The 24,574-nt window shown below is 44.1% G+C and overlaps 1 protein-coding gene across 2 annotated transcripts in view; it reads left to right on the top strand.

The window, feature by feature from the left end:
- Positions 1-1,486: 1,486 nt before the first annotated feature.
- TOX2 (TOX high mobility group box family member 2) overlaps positions 1,487-24,574 on the top strand; it is a 256,959-nt gene continuing 233,871 nt past the window's right edge. The window contains exon 1 of one of the 2 annotated variants that reach the window (XM_065414429.1): positions 1,487-1,588. In XM_065414429.1, the coding sequence (XP_065270501.1) occupies positions 1,487-1,588 (102 nt within the window). Of the gene's footprint in view, positions 1,589-1,990; positions 2,094-24,574 lie in introns of those variants that run through there. The other variant, XM_065414431.1, reaches the window with a different exon arrangement.

The following is a 24,574-nucleotide window of genomic DNA, read 5'->3' as shown; positions in this document are numbered from 1 at the left end:
GACACCTGTGGGGCCCTGATTTTCAGAAGTGAGCACACACAGCTCCCACTGAAGTCATTGAATGCTGTGGGTGCTCAGCATCTCTAGAAATCAGGCCACTTAGTGGGTCACTAATTTTGACCGGAAGTGCCTGATTTTAGGCCCTGGCGTTTGAAAATGTTGGTGATGGAGCCTAACTTGGGGCACCCAAAATGAGAAGCCACTTCAGAAGCTTTGGACCTGAGGCATGTTCCTGGGGGATGGGCAGGGAGGAAGGCCTTGCTCCTTTTCATGGAGGGGGGAGGAGATAAGGAGACTCAACCTCTTTATGGTAGGGCAGAAAGAAAATATGCCCCTTTCAGGAGTGCAGTTGCAAACAGCAGCTCAGACCTTTGTAGGGAGAGGGCAGAAGAGACTCGGACCCTCTCTAGAGATTGGGGGTAGGTGGAGACCTAAGAATTTTGGAGGACTGGGGTAGAGAGTGTAAAACCAGACCCTCTCAGGGGAGTGGGAGAGGCAGGAGTGCCAACACCACTAGGGGTGGGGATCAGAGGTTCCAACTCCTTTCCTGGGGGGAAGGAGGAGGAGTCCCAGAACCTTTACTTTTTTGGGTGTGTGTGTGTATATAAATCTTAGCCCCTTGCTGGAGGATGCTGATGAGGAGGTTACACTCCCTCTCCTGTGGGGGGGATGGGGTGGGGAGGGGGAACGACCAGTTTCTCTGCTGCTTTGGGAGGGGGGAGTTAGGGAGGGGAGGGAAGAGTCCCAGCCACTCTCCGGGGGAGGGGGAATCCCAGTCCTTCTCCTGTCTGTAGGAGTTTGGGGGGGGAGGGGGGGAGGAGACCAGTCCCCCTCCTGTGGGAGGGAGATTTGGGGGGTGAGTCCCAGCACCTCTCCTTTGTGTGGTGGAGTTTGGGGGGGGGGTTTGGTGGAGGTTGGAGGGGTCTCAACCCCTCTCCTTTTGGGAGGTCCCAGCCCCTGTCCTGTGGGGGGAATTTTGGGGGTCCAAGTCCCTCTCCCATAGGTAGGAGTTGGGGTAGGGGTTGCTAGCCCCTCTCCTGTGTGTGTGTGGGGGGAGAGTTTGGGTCGGGGGTCCCAGGCCCTCTCGTGTGTGTGGGGAGAGTTTGGGTCGGGGGTCCCAGGGTCTCTCCAGTGGGGGAGCTTCGGAGGCAGCCCCTCTCCCGTGGGGAGTTGGGGTGGTCCCAGCCCCTCTCCCGTGGGGGGAGTTGGGGTGGGGGGACCCAGCCCCTCTTCAGTTGTGGGGAGATTTGGGGGGGCAGCCCCTCTCCCTGGCGGGCAGGGGGCCGTCCCAGCCCCGCTCAGCGGCTCGGCGCCTGGAACAATAGCGAGCGAGCGAGCGAGGAGAGGAGCCGGCTCTGCCCCCCGCTCCCCGCCCCGCCCCTGCCTGCCGCACGCCCAGCCAGAGGCAGAGCCGCCGCCGCCGGAGGAGCCGGTTCCATGCCCGCTGGAGCCTCCTCGTGCCGCCGCCGCCCCCGCTCGCCCCGCCATGGACGTTCGCTTCTACCCCTCGGCGCCCAGCGCGGTGGCCTCGCTGCCCGGGGCCGAGCCCGGCTGCCTGGGCCCCCTGGACTATTACCACTGCAACAAGGTACCGCGGGCGGGGGGCTCTGGGCCGTGCGCCCAGCCCGGCCGGCAAACTTGCCGGGCGGGACCTGTCACCGCGGGCGGGCGCGGGCCAAGCCCGGGTGCTCGCCGCCCCGGACGGGCCGAACTCCCCCGGCGGGGAGCCCAGTGCCGCGGGCGGCCGAGCCCCAGCGCCCGGCGGGAGGGAATTTCAAAACTAGTTCCGAGAGCAGCGCCCGGGCCGGGAGCGAGCCCCTGGGGGCCGGGGGCAGGCAGCGGCGGTGCCGCCTCTGCCCCCATCGCACCCGCGGGGCTGCTGCCTGCGAACACCCCTGTGGCTGGAGGGGAAAACAAAGCAACACACCGACAGCAGCGCGCACGCTGGGCTGTGTGTGAGCGAGGGAGTGAGTGGGGACGGGCAGGGGAGTTGCGTGCGACCGGGCGGCGGCTTGCTTTGGAAGTGTGGCTCTGTTGCGCTGGGCGATGGTTCGGGCTGGAGAATGTACGGGCTAGGAGAGAAGCGCTTTCGGGTGAGTGTGGGAGCGTTGTGTGCTGGGTGTATTTATTCCCCACTTCTCCACGGGGATGTTTTGCCCAAAGGGATCTCGGCATGTTTTCCCTGTATTTTGCAAACCTGGCTTCCCCGGCGTGGTTAGCTGCTGGGCCGCGGCTCTTGGTACGTTTGTTTGCATTTTTCGGAACTCTGGCTTTGGACTCCGGGTTCTTGCCCCCTCACTTGTCAGTATCTCGCTCGCCTTCTCATCCGCCCCACACAGCTACTTCTGTTAAACACAGCAGACAGACCTGAGTTGTGTGTATTTCATAAGAGCTAGAGTGCAGCATAGCAATCTTTTTATCCTGGATTTTTCCACTTGCTGCTGCACGGAAAAACACCCTTTTTTGTAACTAGCAAGGAATTTGGTGGGGAGTATTCGAGAGTGCCAGAGGTATTTTAGGAAATAATCCTTCATCCAAGAGCAGCAAGAGGATAAAGCAGTGATAGATGGATTCAGCACTCGAGGGACAAGTAGTTCTCTGCAAGTGCCACCCTGCTCCACGGGTTTGAGGAAAACAACACTTGAACATTTTAGTAACAAAACAGTTTGGAGTAAAACCTTTGGAGGATTATTTATATGGATAAACTTGAATGCGTAGCTGGGTCTGGGTTTCATATTGCAAATTCTGGTGCTCATATTTAAAAAGTTAATGAAAGAAGTGAAAGTTTTAATGTTTCAGAGCTGCAACTAGAATGCCCATTAGTTTTTCTACAGTAACACTTTGAATCGAACTGAAGAAAAAAGCAATATGGTTTCTAAAGACTTAGCAAATGAATTTTCATTTGTAAACTGTATGTATTAAACATTCTCTGCTGTTTGGGTCATTTAAATATCTTGTTTAACTCGAATTAGACTTACTAACATACTATCATTTCTTAAAAATGCCCAGAAATTTTCCCCGAAGTTGAACAATTTTAATTGGAAATTACTTCCTTCCACCTGACTTTTGCTAGTTGTTTAAAAAAAAAAAAAAAAAAAAAAAAAAGCACAACAGGATCACTCTGAAAATACTAAAAATTGGGCAAACAGCTATACGGGAGGGAAGATAAATTTTCATTAGTACAGAAATATCAATTGCGAAAGCAGATGAGAGCTTGGGTGTCCAGGAGACTATAAGCAGAAGACTTTGAGAGCTACAAGTCTAAAACACTGCTTGTATTAATAATATTATGAATAGTAATATATTATTATTTTATTATTATTATTAAAAGATTGTAGAAATTAGCTTGTTCTCAGTTTTTTTGATGTAGAAGATGCTGCATGGGTTATTCATCCAACGCTCTAACTGGGGCAGTGCTCATTTGTCCATAACCTGAGTGACATGCTCTCCCTGTGGCAGCTTGAGAGCAGAGTGCCCTGGAGTGGAAAGTCACAATGTAAAAGTTAATATGTGCTTCCAAAAACTTTGACTTGAGCGACGGAGAAAATTCTGTGGGGCCCATTTTTGTGGAATCAACGGTGGGATTGGTAGGTTAGACTCTTGTGATCAGTTTGGAGCTCTTTGTTAATACATCCAGTGAGAGAATTGCTGTGAGTGCAATGCTCTGAGAGCACAGACGGAGCTACTTTTCTCTAATTAATAGAGTAAAGTAAGTAAGTAAATTTCTAGCTTTTGCGCTGACAAGCTGAATGGGATGTTGCAGAGGAACATACAGGGTACTGACCATGCCACCAGGTGCTGCTGTTGTCACTACTACTGAAGATCTTACGACAGGCAGAGGAAGAAGGGAAAATACTAACCCTTTCCCTGATGTTTAGAATTTTTTCCCCTGAGCTATCAGATGCCATTTGCTTATGCAGAGTGCACCAACTTTACCTTAGGTGAGAGCCCACTGGGTTGAATTTGGCCCACTTTGTTTTCTGGACCAAATGCAGAAAGATGCAAGTGTGACTAATTTTAATATTAAAAATTGAGCAAGATGAACAGGAGGTGGTGTGCATCATCTGGTTCTACTCCAGGGTATGTTTGTGGGGACAGACTGGGCTACTGTGTCTGAATTCCTATCCTGTTCTGCACACTGCAGGCTCAAGTTATTGTGCAGTTACTGGTGGTCCGCTCTTCTCTGTAGATCAACCTTCCCAGGCATTCCACAGAGAGATACTCCTTGTGTGTGCTCATTTCCTCTGAAACAGAAGGCTGCTTCCCCCGTGAGATCTTCCCTTTTCATGAGACTCTTGGTCTTCATATACAGATTCCCCTCCACCCATCCATGATACGCATTGTGTGTTTAGTGCTGACAATGTGCTCATCATTGAACAACACACACCAATACAGACACAGAGAAGGCAGATGTGGTGGTAAAGTCTGAAGGAAGAGGAAATAAACGCCTTAAAAGAGTTTAATTATCACTACTCATGGCCATTACAAATGGAATGAGTTTTTGGGCTCACTGTGAATAAGGAGAGGACAGTAACGTGGTACTGCATTCCACCTGCTACTCCTCTAACCCTTAATTCAGACCTGTGGGTGAGCGGCAGCTCCTCAGCATGATCCCCCTTCTCTATTATTAGATGAGAGTCTGGGCTGAAGCAGATTGAGGTGGGAAGGACTCTTGGGCCGGGCTCGTACTTCCTTTTCCATGGGCTGGTTCTTGTGCTTGAACTCTCCATCTGCATTGAGAACCTCAGCAAATATATAATTTGAATAAGGAGGAGCTTAGAAGTAAGTTTCAAGCTCTCCGACTAAGTTTTAGGGGGGCTCTTCCCCCCCCACCCCCGAGTAGGTGGAGAAAGACGAAGATTGAAAGGAGTGCGCAGTGTCACAGTGTATAAATAGCTCTAGCTGAGAGCATAACAATAGCTCTGCCGGTGCTATGGCTGAGCCAATAGGCACTTTCAGTACAACCAGCAAGCTCACTGAGGAAACACTCTTTAGCCCAAAGCATCCTGAAATGTTAATGTAATTGTTTTGTGCACTTACTGAACATGATATTGTTATCATGAGATTTCCGATCTCATCTGTGCGCTGCAGTGAGCCGCAATTCCTTTTTACAACTATTGAGGTGCCTATTATGCATCAGGATTTCCATTTTAAAAAAGACAGGAGCTTTTAAAGATAAAATGAAATGGGGGCATACGTTCAGCACCACATGCAAGGGACTGCCTGTGCATCTAAAGCTCTCCCAATGGGCTTCATGGGAGTGGGGCCCTCTGCTAGCTGTGTGTGATGGTGAATGCTGGCTCAGGTAGGGCAAATTCTGGCCTCACTATGTGGCTCTTCTTCCCCCCCCTTCCCTCTGGGGAAGGGGAATGGTTAGTGGATCCACACCTGTCCTCCTGCCCAGGCACTCCTGTTTACACCCATTACTGTAGCCTGTGAGTGCCCACCTATTCCAGTCCCATTCCAACCCCCCACTCTGGGGCATGGGTGCCTGGAATTGGCACCTCCCCCTCCTGCATGTACACCAGTTCTTTTACATTTAGTGCTGCCGCCTACTGGGGAGAGGGGCAGAACTCCCCAGCAGGCTAAGGTTTTTTACGTGCTTAGGCGTATTATGATGCATTTTCCTCAGACTCTAATAAGCCGCTTATTTTTCAAGGTGTGTTATTTTTTATTGTGAATATATTATGTACATGACCAAGGCAGCACACATCTGTGGCATGTAAGATGATTGACACTCTGTCATGTGTTGGTTTTTACACACTGCTGCCTGCTCCATGAAAATCTTGGGTTCATGCCCACTTTGGTTCAAATAAATATTTATATGGGCCCTTTGCTTTTAAACAGTGTTTGAAATTCCTGGTAAGTAAATTATGTATAAAGGGTTCATGGTAAATTGCAGTTTTATTGTCCTAGGGCCCCATCCTGCTCCCAGAGCCCTTAGTGAGCAGCTGAATTGTTGGCATGTATGTAATGAATAATTCAGGTACATTAATTAAAATAAGTAATATTCAAAGGCCCAGTTTTGCAATCCTTATTCAGGTGAAACTGCTACTGAATAAGAGTAAGATAGTGGGGATCTTGCCTGCGTGAGGAATGCAGGATCAGGACTGTTCTTTGTCTTATGGGCTGTAGGATGCAGTGTTATGTTGTAATGTACTAGATGTGTTATTGGGCTGCCAATGCTCTGGTCTCTTATCTCTATAAGGAACTTTTGACAGTGAATGAGTATGTTTCTGTATATTTTCCTACATAAAGAAATTTAAATATAAATCCCTCTTAATTATAACTGTGCATATTAAAAAGTTCTTGATATTAAATTTGCAAACAAGCTGATAATCATAATTACTGAACATAGTTTGTTGTCTAATTCATGATGTATTTCAGTCCCTGGTGTAGAGAGTATACCTCTTTAACACTAGGAATACATGCTCTGCTCAGTGCACCTCCCATTATTATTAATGGGAGTTATGCATGCACGTCAGTGGAAAGCTGTAGACGCCTTAACATGTCTAACATTTTTAGAAGTCAATAGCATAATCAAAACCTGTGCCCTAAGCCAGAGGTTCTCAACCTTTTTCTTTCAGAGCCCCCCTCTCCAACATGCTATAAAAACTCCACGGCCCACCTGTGCCACAATAACTGGTTTTCTGCATATAAAAGCCAGGGCTGGCATTAGGGGCTAGCAAGCAGGGTAATTGCCTGGGGCCCCATGCCATAGGGGCCCCCACAAAGCTACATTGCTCAGGCTTCAGCTTCAGCCCCAGGTGGTGGGGCTTAGGGACCAGGGCTTCAGCCCCATGCGATGGGGCTTCGGCTTTCTGCCCTGGGCCCTAGCAAGTCTAATGCTGGCCCTGCTTGGAGGTCCCCCTGAAACCTGCTCGGGGGCCCTGGACCGCTGGTTGAGAACCACTGCCCTAAGCCTTTCTAATAAAACTATTAGTTACTTTGCTGCTTCAGATATACCATAATTTCCCTGTATTTTGCCTTCTCAGTTCTTAAATTGATAAAAAACTATTTTGTTAATATACTGTCATAAATTATAGATAATTAAAACCCACAAGCCATGAGATAAGTATTAATTTGTACCAACATTTTCTTCTTAAAAAACAAACAAACACTCATTAGAAATTGAATCTGCCCTGCTGGTATAAAACAGGGTCAATCTAATGAATACATTTTTATGGAACATTCTGTTTTGTTTTGACTTTTACTGTACATTGTAAATTGCAGTGATAAACACTGGCCTTTTTCAATGTTTTATTACTTTGCCATGCTGGAAGATAAAATATTTTCTGTTCCTTTTTACTTTCTAAGCCAGTTCTGTTTTGAAGAAACATAAATCTTTTTTTCTTTCAAGAGAGAATATTGGATAGGGAATAAAATGTCCAGTAAATTTTTAATTTGGGGTCTATTTTATTCTCACTTTATGCAGGGAACTCCTCTTGATAGCAAATGTTGAATAATTCCCTGAAGATGGGCAAGGACCTAAAATCTTGGGAATTATCTGAGTCACTCAGTGGGCCATCCCAGCTTCCTACAGCATATTCTTTGATGGTTTATGCATTCTATCTGCATAGTAGAAAGCGTTTGAAGCTCTATTTTGCCGTGGGCTTTATTAAATCAGAAATTCAGAGCTAAATAATGAATGCCCATCCATTCATAGAAATTGTTGTTCTAGCTATATGTGCAGAGAGAAGGCTTTATTCTAGTTGTTTTTGGAATAATAGAGATATCTTGAAGACTACGCTGGTTTATATAACAATATGGTTGTAAAGGTCAGTTCTGATTAAATCCCTTAAAGGCCTGATCCACAAAAGTTTTATGCACATGTGGTGAGGAGGGAGTTGGCACACTGAAGATAATGGTTCAAAATCTTAAAGTTTCTTTTACTTATTTATGATTCTTCAAATTGACTATGAACATTTTCCTTAAAATTACTGGGCCAGAGTCTGATTTGTGTTATGCAGCCATAAATCTGGACTAAGTATTGATGTCAGTAGAGTTACTGCGTTCTGACAGTGGTATAACAGAGATCAGAATCTTTCTCCGTGCCTGAACAGTCTAAAAAGCATTACTGGTGACAAACTGTAGTTCACTTTGTATTCATAAAAAGGAGCAGTTCTATAGTGGTTTATAAAAGTGTACCACACACATTATTTCTGCTAGCTTCAGGGATGATTATTAATATAGAGGACACCTGTGACCCACGCTATGCTCTTTATCCCTGTTCTTTCAGTGTCCTACTTTTGCTATTTGTTTTTATTCACTACGGGTAAAGTAGGATTGTTTTCTTTTTAGGGTATTTCTGCATGTTCCACCATTGCTTTCCTTGTGTGTCTGTATTAAACTGCAGAAGAGGCATGGACCACTCTGTATCCATATGCAGATTATTCAAGCCAGCAGCATTTTGTTGTGAATCAGGGAGGCGGGGGAATGTGTCATCCCCCTAGATGTGGAATGAATTTTTTTCCCAGTTACCTTTGTGTTCATCCTTTTTATGAATAGCGCTCTAAATGCTTTTACCATAAGTTGGATTATATCTTTCAGTATAAATGAAGCATATAATTGTGTTTTCCTAACAGCTCTACATTAAAAATAAGTTATTATGCTGCTAATGTGTTTTCCTAGACAATTTTCCATCTAGTCACTATCAGGCTTCTGTTTTTAGCTGTTGCGTACAACATCTTCTCTGGCTTCTTTCTGTTTTATTTTGCATTGCTAAAGTACGGGTGAAGTGGTGCCATGATTCCAATTTTGCTACCATTAACTCCTAATGGGAGATTTGAGTTTTAATGTTCCACTTTTGTGATTTTTCCATACACCTTTTTTATAATTAAGTCTTATATTTTGGGATTCATTTCCTGTAGGGAGGGAGTAACCTACAATGCAACATACACTGAAATGAGCAATAATCAAAACTGTTATAAAGATGTGGTTGAGAATGGTGTTAAATCATCTGTCTGACTCACTTATATAAGTAGGTTTAAATATTTTAGTCAGGTGCATCCTCCATTCTTTTATTGTTCCTTTCTGATGGATGCCATTTCTTCTTTGAAAAATGGAACTGTCTGCTGCGTAGCCTGCAGGCTGAATCTTTGCATTATGCCACAGAATATCCATCCTCCATTATAATCTTTTGCATAGATTGGTTGACCTCTGTAGATATAATTAAATCTCTTCCTGGCTACTGTATGGTTTCATTTCAGCTCCGTGCTGTATGTATCTGTTAGGTAAGTGTTAAATTAGGGCCCTATATTAGTAATTGTTATTGTGGTACGATTATTTGAAAATCAGTTTCTACTGGGTAGTGTGAGCTATTTCTGAGAAGCCTTGTCTGAGGAAATCAGGTGACTTTTAGTCTGAGGCAGTTTCTTGACCTCTAATTATAGCATGGTCACAAGAAGGCTGGATTGCATGAGTGCTTAATGTAAAATGTAGATTTTCTGTATTGCCTTAAAAACTCACCCTCTCACTCTTTGTGATATGATTATTCTGTGTTCATAAGGGTCGGCTAACCTCCCAAGAGCAAGGAAATTAAAGTGGAAATATCTGGCCTGATCCTCAGTGTGAGTAATTCCTCTAAGTCAATGGAGCAGTGCTGACTTACTCCTGGTGCAGCTACAGTCCCATCAACTTCCATAAAAGATCCTTAAGACTGGCTAATGTACTTGTATCACTTCCAGTCTGCTACAGACATTACCCTGACACAAAGGACCATGGCACTGGATGTTGCAAAATATATAGCCCTGGTACTTCAGAGTTTTTATGGAAACAGAGATACTCTGTTCCAAAATGAAAACAATATTGGGAACACTTGCGGCCTTGGCTATGCATGCACGGCTCCCCCTGGGCCAAAGTCAGCCCTGCTCTAATGTCATTCCGCCACTCACTCTGGATTTGACCCATGCCAGTGTCTGATGGCAGAACAGGGTTCATTGTTTTTATGGGAGCTCTTTTAGAAGGTGATAAGCACTTTTTTATTGGATTAAACAGATTACATTAACATAGTTTTTCTTCCCACAAGATATACCAAAAATGTCTGACTCACAGTTTCCATTCCTGTTTGGATTCCTTGGAGAGGCTTTGTCTTTTTTTCTCTCCTGGCCTGTCTCTTGCTCCACTCACATAGCCCCATTCTTCTCTTTCTCTCCCCTCTAGAGAAAGTCATCATCTTTCTCTTTCTCCTTTTTGCTTCAGGTCCCCATGGTGTCAGAGTTGGGAGATACGGATTTTATTCCTGGCCTTGTCACTGACTTGCTGTTTGATCTGACCATGTCTCTTAGGCCTTCATTTTCAGAAGTAACTAGTGATTTTTCAGCTCCATTTTTTGTGGTGCCCAGTCTGAGATACCGTAGAGGGGCCTGATTATCAGAAAGTGGTGAGCATCTGCTCTCTGCAAACTGGAGCTTTTGAAGGTGGTTCAAGTTGAGCATCCAGAGATGGAGGCCTCCCAAATCATTGGTCACTTCTGAAAATTTAGGTGTTTTGAGCCTCTGCTTTTCTACCTGTAAAATGGAGAGAATAATTCTTCCCTTTGTCACAGTAGTGTTGAAGCTTAGTGTTTGGAAAGCCCTTAAGAGCTTCTAGAAAACAGCAAATGTTATTACTATGTCTGCTTTAGTGCCTCATTTCTCCATCTGTTCGGGATTCCCCTCCATATCAACTTGATTTCCATTCTTTCTCTTTTTGACCGCCTCACTCTTACCCATCCTTCACTCATCTTCTAAAATTCGGTCTCTCTATCTCCTGGCTCTTTGCTTCAAAGTCTGCGACCCCTGTCTCATCTATGCTTATCTCTTCTGCCTTCTCTCTTTCTGCAGAACTCACCTACCACTTCCTGGCTTCAGTACCAACTTGACAGCAACACCAACATTGACCGCACAAATAATTTTCATTCCCATTAGCACTAATCCAGAGAAAGGTGGTGGTACTGCCTAGGCTATCTATAATACTTTTAAGAAGATTCTAAGCCATTTAAATATTTTGTGATTTCAAAATCAATTTAAATAAGGGAAATGGGTGGGTGAGTAACAGGATTGAAAGTATGTTCTGGAACCTTTTGCTTCCAGGTCCTCAGTTCAAAGCCAGCTCAGGTTGGTACTGATTGAAATCTGTTCCCATTGAATGGCTGCTCCCTGGGCTGTGTGAAAAGAGTTAGCGGGCCTTTGTCCAGGTCGTAGACAGGTGTCTACACTACTACATTTGCTGTTATGTTGGCAGTCTCAATAGAAAGACTAGTGACTGAATGGGTCACATAGACTGAACTACCCTCTCACCCCTAAAGATGGTTTCTCTAGCACAGGGATTTACGCCTCTTTATTTTGCTTTGGACATCCCCCACCCCCCCCTCCGCCCAGCCTCTTGGGTCTTCACTAATCCTAGATTGTGAGCTCTCTGGGTCGTGGTCTTTGACTGGGCCTCTAGGCACTACATCAGCATAAATAAATGAGGGATGAGGTGCAATGGTAAGGAATAGTGTGTGTGTGGGGCTTGCACTGCCAGTGCCTGTGCAGCTGTATCTGTTCTCTGGAGACATGTGCTCAGGCTCAAGGGATGTCTGTCTAGCACTAGTTGCCAGCACTGTATTAATGGACTGCATTTTTTCCTTTACATGCCATCACTGCTCCCTAATTTACAGATAAACATTTTCTCTGTCAAAGAAATAAAACAATGGAGAATATGAAATGGTTCTAATCTTCTACAAAGGTTTATCTTAACATTGCATTTTTATAAGGTGAGCCATTTTAACCGCACTAGTCTGGAGTAAAAGAGTGATCTCATAATAGAAGTTTTCTAGGGAATCCCATGGGGAGCTGGATTTGTAACCCTATTGTCTAAAGGGGGCAGGGTACCCAAGATTCCTTAATCGGCAGGAAAGAGACTTTGTCAATGTGGAAGTGATTATAATTTTATGAAAACTTTTAAGAACGCTCTTTGTCAAGAGCTGGAATAGAGTTTAATTGAATTATCTTGGCTCGTCTCTGCACTTGGGGTGGGTGGGGGAAGCATTTGGATATAATTGGGGGAAAAAAAGTAGAAATACTTTAAAAATTGAAAAATGGGCACTTTGACCACAGAAAAATGTGGCTTGTCATCACACTAGGAACTAATAGTCACTTCCATTACTTCTGAGCTCTGCTTGCCAGTGGTTTCATGTTAAAATCAGGAAGGTAATTCTTCCTCTGCCCCCCCGCACCCCCCCCCCCCCACTCCCTCCCCCCCCCCCCCCCCCCCCCCCCCCGGTGTATTATCTTGTCTGTAAATAGTGGTCATTAAATGAAGAAGAATGTAGTGTTAAAAATATCAAGCTTTCAAAAATGGCTGGCAGACCTTACCAGTGATAAGCATTGTTGATTGAAGATCAAACAGCAAAAGAAAACCCTTCCAACAAGAGCCATGGAGTGAACCCTGTAGCCAGACAGTGAGGTCACCCAAGCTTCAGTCTGTGTATATTTAGGAACCTGCACTGGAATTATGGTCTGGTCTCCTCTAAACCAGACGGACAGTGGTGACATGTTGTTTTTGAACCTGACAAATCTTAAAACCAAGGAAACATTTACCGTATGCCAAGAAAACCAAAGCAATGTTTTCATTATTAAGTGGTAAAAATTTTTTTAAGATAAAGAGCCTGCACCGAAGAAAAGACAATGTGGTCATAAAGTAAACTGAAGACTAACAGCATGTTTGTTATTTATTAACTAATTGACAACCTCTGGTTCTACATCAAGGTGGCAAATTAATTGTGGGAGGCCATCTGCCTAAAATTGGGCAGTTCAGCCACTACCTGGCCAGAGAGCGCATAGAGGCTTTTTGGGATTTGATTTAAATCAGATTGAAACATTGGCCTTTGAAAATTATTTTCAGTCACCGTTTCACTTTAGTAATGGGTTTTGAAGAGGGAAACATTTATAATCTTTATAGCTGCTTAAGCCTACCACGTCCTAGACTCTTTGTTAGAATGGCTGTAACTTGGCCTTCTCTTCCCTGGCAGAGTAGCCTGCTAGTAAGTCTAACATGAATAACACAGGTGGAGTTTTCTCTTAAATTTTAATTACTTGTGAAAGTACAGTAGCAAATAGTTAACTTGTGTGCATGTGGATGCAACTAAATAGATGTTCTTCTCATTTGAACTCATTCTTCACTGGGCTATATTGGCCAGTCCTTCATCTGATGGAATTGAAATCTCTTATGCCGTTTATCGACAGACTTAGGCCCCAATCCTGCAACTGGCCCAGCATGGACAGATGCCTCCTCACCATTGACTTCAGTGGGCTTTCTGGTGGGCGCAGGGTCTGCCTTTGGAGCCAGATGCAGGAGCTGGGCCTTACACATGAGAGGTAGTCTCACTGCTGCTGTACGTGGCGTGACTTGGCAATTGTATTTGTCTGCATTTGCCAGATGCAGCTTGGTCTGGATACACCAAAGATTGCTTTAAAATGGTTCTGTTGGCACTTCCCAGGTATGAGATGCAGGAAGGAAAATGTCATTAAACTGTGTGTGTGTGTGTGTGTGTGTGTGTGTGTGTGTGTGTGTGTGTGTGTGTGTGTGTGTGTGTGTGTGTGTACAAAATTGTCAGACACATAGATGAACATAATTTGTTGGGGAAGAGTCAACATGGTTTTTGTAAAGGGAAATCATGCCTCACCAATCTACTAGAATTCTTTGAGGGGGTCAACAAGCATGTGGACAAAGGGGATCCAGTGGATATAGTGTACTTAGATTTTCAGAAAGCCTTTGACAAGGTCCCTCACCAAAGGCTCTTAAGCAAAGTAAGCTGTCATGGAATAAGAGGGAAGGTCCTCTCATGGATTGGTAACTGGTTAAAAGATAGGAAACAAAGGGTAGGAATAAATGGTCAGTTTTCAGAATGGAGAGAGGTAAATAGTGGTGTGCCCCAGGGGTCTGTTCTGGGTCCAGTCCTAGTCAACATATTCATAAATGATCTGAAAAAAGGGGTAAACAGTGAGGTGGCAAAATTTGTAGAGGATACAAAACTACTCAAGATAGTTAAGTCTCAGGCAGATTGCGAAGAGCTACAAAAGGATCTCATGAAACTGGGTGACTGGGCAACAAAATGGCAGATGAAATTCAGTGTTGATAAATGCAAAGTAATGCACATTGGAAAACATAATCCCAACTATACATATAAAATGATGGCGTCTAAATTAGCTGTTACCACTCAAGAAAGAGATCTTGGAGTTATTGTGGATAGTTCTCTGAAAACATCCACTCAATGGGCTGTGGCAGTCAAAAAAGTGAACATAATGTTGGGAATCATTAAGAAAAGGATAGATAATAAGACAGAAAATATTATATTGCTGCTATAGAAATCCATAGTAGGCTATAACAGGGTTACAAAAAGAATTAAATATGTTCATGGAGGATAGGTCCATCAATGGCTATTAGCCAGGATGGGCAGGGATGGTGTCCCTAGCCTCTGTTTGCCAGAAGCTGGGAATGGGCAACAGGGGATGGATCACTTGATGATTACCTGTTCTGTTCATTCCCTCTGGGGCACCTGGCATTGGCCACTGTTGGAAGACAGGATCCTGGGCTAGATGGACCTTTGGTCTGACCCAGTATATCCATTCTTATGTTCCCAAAATCCAGGGTACACACTTCTTCTGCACTCGTATACTAAAACAAATCAGTATGTTCAAATTGAGGAATGTTAGGTTATATTTCCAGTAAGGTCATGCAAGGTTCTTAAGCAAGTTTTGAATCTTGATTTTCTGGAAGTATATGAAGGGTGTAAGAAGTCAGATGAGCTAGTTGTTGCTGCCAACAGGAAATCGCAGGAGGGACAAATCCAGTTTTTCAGGGAAACTTCCGTGTCTTACTTTTGGGTTAACCTGAAGTGTTTTGATTCATTTAGATTCCTTTAGTGTTAGAACCCTCCTGTATAACAACATTTAAAATGAGAGAACTGGTGCCCATTAGCTGCAAAGCAGTGCTCCAAGTTGCCTTAGTTACATGGGACAGCTTGGATTTCAACATCCTTCTCTTCGGGTCATGGGGTCAGATCCTCAACTTGATGTAAAATGTCATAGTGCCATGTGTCAGCTTGGAAAGCATGTTCTGTTTTAGAAAGGGATGATTCTGAGAGCTTCTCACTAAATGTCAACATTATAGTGAAAGCTGGATGGCTCTGGAGATTTAAGAACCACTACAGAGCCTTCCAGCACTAGGTTCTTGGTTCAAACTGGGCTCACGTTAGCAGTAACCAAATATTATCATCATCGGAAGCTGGTCAGGCAGCTATATGAAACACTGGTGCATCTCAGTGCAATTCTGTGTGAACAGGTATCCGCACCACAAATAAGTTCCTTGCACTGTGGTATTAATGGGCCTTTCCGTGATCAGTTTCAGCAGAAAGGACAAGGATTAAATGGACCATTGGGAATCAGCTGCCCTCATCCATACTATGGTGGCCCTGTGGGTCAGAGCTGGGGCACAGTGCTGAGGCAATGTGGGGAAGCTTGTGCTGCTTCTGCTTCTATTGTGTTTGCTCTGTGGATAAACAGGGTCTCCAGTTCTATCAGTCCAGTACCTCGCACCCACACTAAATTTGCTTAAAAACAATAAAGTGAAGGTGAGCTTGTGTAATTATATATTTAATACGCCAAAATGCTGCTGTTCTAGTTATTTTTCCTAAATAAGCTTATCTAAGCCTCATGGATCTCTGATAATTATGGCAATGAAACTAAATGGTGTAACCTTTTAGTGCAGTGTTAGACAAAGTTCCTGGTGGACCTGTATGTTCACAGGACTCTGTCCCACCAGGTGGTGAGCACCCTCCATTCCGATTGACTTCTCTGGGTGCTGAACCTGCTTAGCATCTCTCACAACTTACTCAGTGCAGCATCGAGCCCTGGGTGAGAAGAAAATTCTGCTTTGTTACATTTCAGAGCACAGTTTCACATTGACCAGGCCTTGCTTAATAAGGACCACTGAGTTCAGGGAACTGACTGAGCAGGGAGATGACTTGCTAAACACATACCATTTTTCTCTCTTTTGTCCAGTTTTCCTTTTTCCCCTCTTATCTGAGCATTGCGTCCTATACACATATTTCCTGCTTTGGGGCTGGTGTGGCATGTGTCTACTTGCTGTGTCTGCCAGTTCCGATGTTTGGTTCCTCCTTGCTAGCACCACTTGCTTCTGCAGAAGCATTTGATGGTGTTATGTAAGCCTCGAATCACAACCTAACACTTTCACAGCAGACGCTGCTAAGCACACTGGGTCAAATTCACCCCTGCACTAACTCCACCGATTTCAGTAGAATTGCACCGTGGGTGAATTTGGCTCAGCAACTAATGGGAGGAAACCAATATCAGTAATGTCATTCAGAGGAATCTAAATAAGTAGTTCTATTATCTCAGGTAGCTTCAGCTTGAGCTATGAACGAGCACCATAAGTGACTGTAGGCTGAAATTTAAATTGCTTCTAGAACACAGACATTGCACATTAAAACTAATTTTTGGCATTAGAACAAGATGCTCCGTGTCTCCTGCTTGAGATCTGGGGGAGTTCATGTCACAATACTGGTACAAGTTCTTTAGCTGACTCTCACGAAGGACCATGAAGTTTAAACTGAAACAAAAAACACAGCTTTGACTGTGAGTTACCACAATTCTGAACTGAGACTTATCATGACCTTTCCATGTGGGCCTCTCCATTAGACTGGTGCAGGGGGTCTCAGCTATTTTCATGTCAGGCACCACATTTTAATAAAGAAATTGTTTGCTGGGCACCACCTCTGCCATGCATGATTGGATAGGCCTTCTCCCCTCCCAGTGGTGCTTGAATAACATCTCTGTGGCAACTACAGCAATTGCTTACATGGAAAAGTGGTATTAGTAGAATTTGTAATGCACTTCTAAATGTCTCTTAATGGGATTTGGCTGCTAGAGGGGAAAAAAGCAGGAAAGCCAGCAGTGCTGAGTAACCAGCCACTTCTTTGTGCTCCATGCACCACAGTTTAGATACCACTGGGTTAGAGAGAAATGAATCCTATTGAACTGGCCTGGTGGTGCTGTTGAACTTCTGTTAGGGACTAGGATAAAACCATCTCTACTTCTGACTTAAGTCAAGATGTGAACCTATTGGAAATGCTCAGTTACACCCATGCGACTTCACAAAAATCAATGGAGCTGTATGGGTGTAAGTGAAGGCAGAATTTGTCTCCGGAGCAGAGAGGCTAATGCATTAGCCTTTAACAGGTTGATAATTCCCATCTCGGTTTCCAGTCAATCCACAGTGCCACAAAGTAAAAGAAATAATGGGCCAGCTCCTCGGCTGGTAAAAATCAGCATAGCTCCATTGACTCTGAGTAGAGCTGCTCTTTTACACTAGGTGAGGATATGGCCCACTGCTTTGATACAAGAGTTGTGTACATGCGAGATGGTAGTTACTGTATAGCTCTGTAGTTCAGTCTTTAAGGCCTAGCGTGCCACATCTAATTTTTATAATTCTGTTCACTGTAGCCATCATGGATTCTTACTCATGTGCTATACACTAAGCCAAACCATGTACCACCAGTCGTGTGAGCACCTCATTTTGAGAACTGCTGGTGTGACTCATAAAAATAATGCTGTGTCCCACATACAGTACAGCAGAAGTGAATTAATCATATCCTTTTTTGTTCTATAATAATGCTCAGCATTGGATTTAGTTACTGAAATATTTTTTTCTGCTGAGTTCTCATCTTCTTTATTTTTCCTTCTCTGTACTGTCTATAATCAAATTAAGTTCTTGAGGAACAAAAGATTTACTAGGGGGAAAATATCCAAGAAATGCATTAACCTGCTAAATGCTTGTATAGACTAGGGATTCTCAGTGGTGTAACTTGTTACACTGCAGCCAACCCCCTAAAGTAGTGCACTGCACCGGTGTAATGTAGGGAGGTAGTGCCAGTTTGGGAGGCATTTAATTGGGTCTCTTGATATTGGTCTCAGCAGAGAGGTCAAGGCTTGAATAAGTGTTAACTGCAGGGCTGGTCCCTCCAGCTCCGGGCTGTAGCACTTAGGAGATGCAGTTGCAGTGTGTGCAGTAGCCTGCCTTGCTACTGTGTATAGCGGAGTAAATCAAATAGAAAAAAGGGGGAGGACGAACACTTTCAAGCAGAGAGGTGCCCTTAGTCCTCAGGCAATGGGAACAGGGTGTAGTGGTGGGAGGAATACGTGGTACATGTTCTACAGTAGATATTGCAAATGCACTGTGGGGGAAACCTACCCTCCTGCTCCTGCCCTGCCCCCACAGCCATAGCACATTCCCTGCCAGTGGAAATTGGGCAGAGCAGGCTTTAGGGGAGCTCTGAATAGCATGAGCTCACTCCCTGTACGATGCTGAGTCCTTCTCTGTGGGCAATCTGTGTGCGTCACAGGAGGGTGATGGTGGAGCTATGGAATTCACCATATCATGGATCCTCTGTTATGGCTGGGGTGCACAAGAGTAGTGGAGGGCTGCAGTAGTGTCCATAGAGTGTCTGCAGAGCCATCTCTTCCATGCCCAGCCCAACTACTTGAGCTTCTCAAGAAGGAAATAGTCACTAGTGTAGTGTACATGGTGAGCTTTGTGGTGAAGATGGATTTCAAAGCAGCAGATATTTCCCTACCTGTTAGTAAAACTAACACAATCACTCATATGCGACCCTTTCCTGCCCAGTTTATTATGAAAAGATAGATCTTTTGGACCAAAGACAAAAAGATCCGAGGTAAAAACAAGGCTACCATGAACTTAGGCAAAAGATGTCCTGTAACCATTAAATACTATGGAACAAAATGGACTCAACATGAGAACTCATAGCAAATCTCTCAATAAATTTCACAGTAACCCTGTAGGTGCATGAGACTGCTCGTGGGTGTCTGATGTGTCGATTCACTTCAAAGCCGGTTATAGTGCAGCTGCTAAGGGATCCAGCAAAAGTTGGCTAGTGCTTGCTTTCTATAATTTGATGATTTCTATTGCTCATGAAAGAGAGAGCTGTTAGTGCTAGCTAGAGCCAGGTGCAGTTATCCTGAATGTAATGTGAAATTACAAGAGCTGTAAAATAGGACTTAACTCTCTGTTTGCTTCAACTTCTAGGATGACAGAGGACTGACTTAAAGGGCCAGTTACCAATCTGTTACACCAGTGTACAATTGGAGTAACTCTATTCACTTCCATTGAGTTACTCTGGATTTATACTGGTATAACTGTGATCAGAATCTGGTCCAGATAATTTTAGACTATGATGGGATGGGTGAGAGAAATGAAAGTCTAGCAGTAATTCAATGCCAAGTACAAATACACTGTCAAGTACATCATGTTGTATAATTTAGAAAGGATGCTATTTTTAGAAGGCCATTAGAATTCTGCTTTTCCAGAAAATAAGGGAAAGGAGAGCTTGGAATGAAGCATGTCTTAAAAGGAGTCTTTCCATGTGTCGTGAAGACAAAGGACTTTATACTGTCATATTTTTAATGTACAGCATCTTATATAGAATGCATTTGGCAAAACCGTGATAGATGTGATATTTCAATGAAAGAGGGAAGAAAAACTGAAATCACTCTGGGGCAGATAGTCAATATCCATTTTTGTTGTTTGTTTGTTTCAAATAAGTAACCATTATACTTATCTTTTTAATATTAATCCCAAACAGGAAAAATTGTGGATGTGGCGATCTCTCTATCAGGGAATATTATTTTAAAGCTCATGGGGTTACATTAGTTGAGTGCATAGTGAATTCATTCTCTGGAGCAAATAAACCCCCATCAGACTGAATGCTGGGAGCTGACAGTTTGATGTTGGGATGTACATCACAGACAGATCTCTTTGGTCCTTCATGTAATTCTTTCTTTCCCTCCTCCCCTTTCGCTTTAGTGATGAAATTGGTTAAAACACTTGCATTCAAAACTGGAATTAACTGTGCATTGTTGTGAGGAAGCCTGTAGTGTTGCATGACTTGTTTGTTGACCATTTGTGTAAGCAATACTCATTGGAAGAGGAAGGAGCCAAGTTCCTGAGGAAGAAACCAAGTTACTGCTGCTTTTTAAGATGTAACCTTTCCATATTTCAGTATATCTCTATGATACCTTTGGTGAAGCATTAATTATTTCTGATCTAGAGAGAGTCTCTTTTGAAATGATGCTGAGAACCAGTTTACTCCTGCAATTTGGGTTTTTCCTTAACTATATCTCAATATAAAAATAAGTGGTACAATACAAACATTAAAAATGTGGGCTCTCTTTATGTTGTATGTGCAAATGATTGCCCAGAAAACTTTGAGCACTCAGTTATGCAAGCAATTTTACGTGTACAAAAACCCATTTGTATGCACAGAATTGAGTGCAAAGGGTTTTTGCATACAGTTCCAATGGTGTCCAAATGACAATGCACCAAAAGTTCAGATGCACAAATAGAGGATGAGCTGCGGCCCTCCTGAAAATTTGTTTTAAAGCAATACATGATATAATGTAACAAGTATTAGGGGAACAACATCTTGTAGCTCCTCTGTCTACACTTCCGTTGCAAGCAGGTCTTCAGACCTGTATAAATCTTCAGGGCAGGTTAGTAACATAACGCTGTGATATGAGACTCACCCAACCTTATTCACCTATCTCTCTTTTTTTCTTTTACCAAAAATGATTATGGTCAAGAAAAACTTGAAGTTTTTAGGCAATAGGCAATAGGCAGGATTTAAAACAGTTTTTAAAACATTAACAAGAAAAGAAAATTCGAGTGCTCTTTTTGAAAAGAGGCATCTAGATTTTATTTTAAGTTTAATGTTTACGTTAGTTAATAGCCTTTGATATTCTCAAAATGTATAGGAATGACCAAGATATTTCCATGAGAAAATTAGCTCCTGATCATGGATAGCAGCTACTTTTCATAAGGATTTCTGTGTACTCACTAGTATATAGTTTATGTAAAAATCAGGTTGGTCTAGTGAGGTGGTCTGGGCACAGGACTGGGCATTTGGAGCTCCTGGATTGCAGTCCCATAAATGACACAGACTATCTTTGTGTACTGTGGCAGCTCATGCTGTCTGCCTCACTTTTTCCATCTGTAAAATGGAGATAATACTTCCATGTCTTATGGTGGTGTTGTGTGGAGCCATTAAAATATGACTGAAGTGTTCTGAAGAGGAAAAATACTGTATAAGTGCTAAGCATTGTTATTATTATATCTATTTTTAGTATACAAACTCCCCATTGATTTCCCTACATGCAGTTGTGTGTGTCTCATACACTAGAGTCCCAGTTCTGCAACAGCATATGTATGGGTGAAGCCCCATTGACTTCGCTGGAGTTTTATGAGTGCAAGGCTCTACCGATATGCATGCTGTTGCAGGATCGAGGCCTAGGAATATTATTACAATTTATTCATTATTTGTAATCCAGTAGTGCTTAGAGGCCCCATTGGGAACCACTGTACAAGGCGCTGTACAGATAAGAGTGCCCTTAGCTTTGTAGGATTCTCCAAGAATGTAGCATGATCCTGCATTCCCTGTGCCCTCAGTGATGCTAGTGTTTGACATGAGCTGTTGTTAATTGCTGTGGAAAGACTAGCCTCCTATTAGAGTGAGAGCTGCTGTGCAGGAGCTCCTCCTTCCCTTGAATGGAGAGTTTGCACAGCGTAAAAAAAATCATTAGAGAACAATAAAACATTTATGGGTGTGATTTAAATCTGGACCTGTGGTGGAGCAGGCAGTGAGGAAACCTTACAGTGCTTCTACCTGTGCTGTTTGCGTTCTGTGGGTTAAGAGAAGACTTAATTTGCTAGTGTGGCTGGTCTGACACCTTTCGTCACCACTAAATACAATGACAAAAGGTGATAAAGTTAACTGTCCTGGAGCAAATGCTGTATGTTAATTACATGCATTGTCTTCTTAATGATCCTCCCTACTGTTATCTTTCTAATGACTAGAGCAGAAGGAGAGAACAGAATACTCAGAAGGCTCAGTTCTGAGTGGAAGGCCTGTGCCAATCTCAGCAACGGTCAATGGAGATGACAAAATGCCAGCACATGACTGTGATATCTGATGATTTTCTTTGGTACACAAAATGCCTGAGGGTCACTGAAAGAGACAGAACTTCGGATTCTCTTGGAGATTCCACTCTGTCGGTGCAAAGAGTCTGGAAAGCCACCAGATCTGGCCATCTGAGAATTCCCCTTCAGTGGTGGAGCCCACAGCATGCACAGAACTGGTATTTCTGCATCCTGCGCCACCCTCCCATCCCTCTGAGAGTCTGTCTGTGTAGCAAGTAGCACCTGCAGCTGACCCATGCCAGCCAACTCGGGCTTGCGGGGCTTGGGCTGCAGGGCTGTTTGATTGCTGTGTAGACTTCCGGGCTTGGGCGGGAGCCGCTGGGCTCCACAACCCTGCAAGGTGGGAGCGTCCCAGGGCCAAGTCTCTCTGGCCTGGGATATTTTAGTCCTTTTTCGTAACACTTCCCATTTTTGCAAGCACTGGTTCATCTCTGCTGCCCCTGGTCACGGTGTGAGCTCTGTGGGGGGCAGGGTGCCCCTGGTCACGGTGGGAGCCGTGGGGGGGGAGGGGGCCCGGGGTCATGGTGGGAGCGCTGCGGGGGAATGGGGACCGGGGTCACGGTGGGAGTGCTGCGGGGGGAAGAGGGTCTGGGGTCACGGTGGGAGCGCTGCGGGGAGCAGGGGGCCCGGGGTCATGGTGGGAGCCCTGTGGGGGGCAGGGGGCCCGGAGTCACAGTGAGAGCCCTGTGGGAGGCAGGGTGCTTTGTGTCATCCGGGCTAGTTCTTAGTGCGGTTAGAGATACGGTGTCTAAAATGCCAATGGCTGGTCTGCATTAGTGCTTCTACCCTTGATACTAGTAGTAGAGCTGCACTGGTGGTGGCACAGTTGGGAGTTTTCTGGAAGCAGAGTCTAATGTAGACAACTCATGGCTGATGGACTGTCTGGTGAGGCTGCCAATGAAGGTGCCAGCTGGGATGGCAGTTTGTTGAGTGGGACCTCTCCACTTGGAAGTGGGCCAAGCTTGCCATCCATTCCACATAGGCCATCAAACAACTACACCTCTACCCCGATATAACGCGACCCGATATAACACTAATTCGGATATAACGCGGTAAAGCAGCGCTCCAGGGGGGCGGGGCTGCGCACTCCGGCGGATCAAAGCAAGTTCGATATAACGCGGTTTCACCTATAACGCAGTAAGATTTTTTGTTTCCCAAGGACAGCGTTCTATTGGGGTAGAGGTGTAGTAATAAGTGTAATATTGTCTGGAGCTGAACTGGTGATGCAGAGGAGAGTTACTCTGTATTCCAGGCCCATTTTCCCAAGCCATCCAATGTCCTCATGGCATGTCTTTTAAACCACATATTGTAGAATTAAAACAATTGGAGTCCAGAGTCAGTAATTCCTGTAACAAGTAAGCAGCAAAGTAGAAAAAAGTCATGCAAAAATGCCCATACTTCTCAAATTTCCTGTTGGCCTGGTTTCCAAGCAATCAGGGAGGGCATGGCATGCATGGTGGGTTTATCCCTGGTAGGGACAAAAGTAAAGGGATAGCCTAGTCTGTTTCTATGCTGTTTTCATGCTCATAGTTAATGCTGATATCTAGAATGTGGATAAGGCACATTCTATAACATAAATAATGCTGTGATGGAGGATGGACAAAAGCCACAGCAAAGATCATGCTAAAGCCTGTATGTATCTTACAGAGTTTCAGGACTTCTGCAAAGCAGCTCTGTTCAAACCGCCAGTCGTGCTGCCTTTCCCATGCAAATTGTATCTCCCACGGAAAACCTGCATGTCAGAGGTGGAGTTCTCTTTGTATGAACATGTCATGTGCTTGGGCTGTTGCTTTGCAGCCAGGTTCCTGGCCATCTGGGGCTTACCTGGCCTGACCAAGAAGAGACATTTGAACCTATTGAACTTGAAAGGCATTGTTGCATTTTTTTTTAAAAAAAAAATAATGTGTGAGACAATACAGTAACAATTCTCTGTACTCAAGTGCCTTAAACTCCTATGGCTGTATCTTCAACTAGTGCAGCTCCATTGAAGTCACTGGAGGATCTGGTCCCCTGAATTGCCTATTCTTTGTGGATTTGCTTATGTTTAACTCTGCTGCAGGAAATCTCACCTTAGATATTTGTTCTAATGAAACTATTGATTTGATCACTTTTGTCACAATATCATGATGAATGTATCTCAGTGGCATATGCTGCTGTTGGAGCACATCAGTTTTGGTGATGAATTAAATGGTTAAATTAAATGTTTCAGTGTGCAGGGTACAGGCTGAGCAAGTTAGAATAATAAAATCCTTTTCAATCATTTATCTTTATAAAGTATTTAGTTAATAGATGACGTACAGCTCACAAAGCTTGTAAGGATCTGACATAGGGTATCATAATATTATGATATTTAACAGTGAAAACTACTGCATTATCAACTTACCTCTCTAGCATGGAGGAGGCAACAGCTGAGGCATAAAAACTAATGCTTCAGTATGACAGAGCTAAAATTGAACTTGGCAATTACCACATGCATGATTCACAGTATTGTGAAGTGAAGCTACTATATAAATCAGCCCCAGTAATCATAGGTTTAAAATTA

This window comes from Emys orbicularis, chromosome 12 (assembly GCF_028017835.1).
Source record: "Emys orbicularis isolate rEmyOrb1 chromosome 12, rEmyOrb1.hap1, whole genome shotgun sequence".
Taxonomy (NCBI): domain Eukaryota; kingdom Metazoa; phylum Chordata; order Testudines; family Emydidae; genus Emys; species Emys orbicularis.
This window is presented reverse-complemented; position numbering and strand designations above follow the sequence as displayed.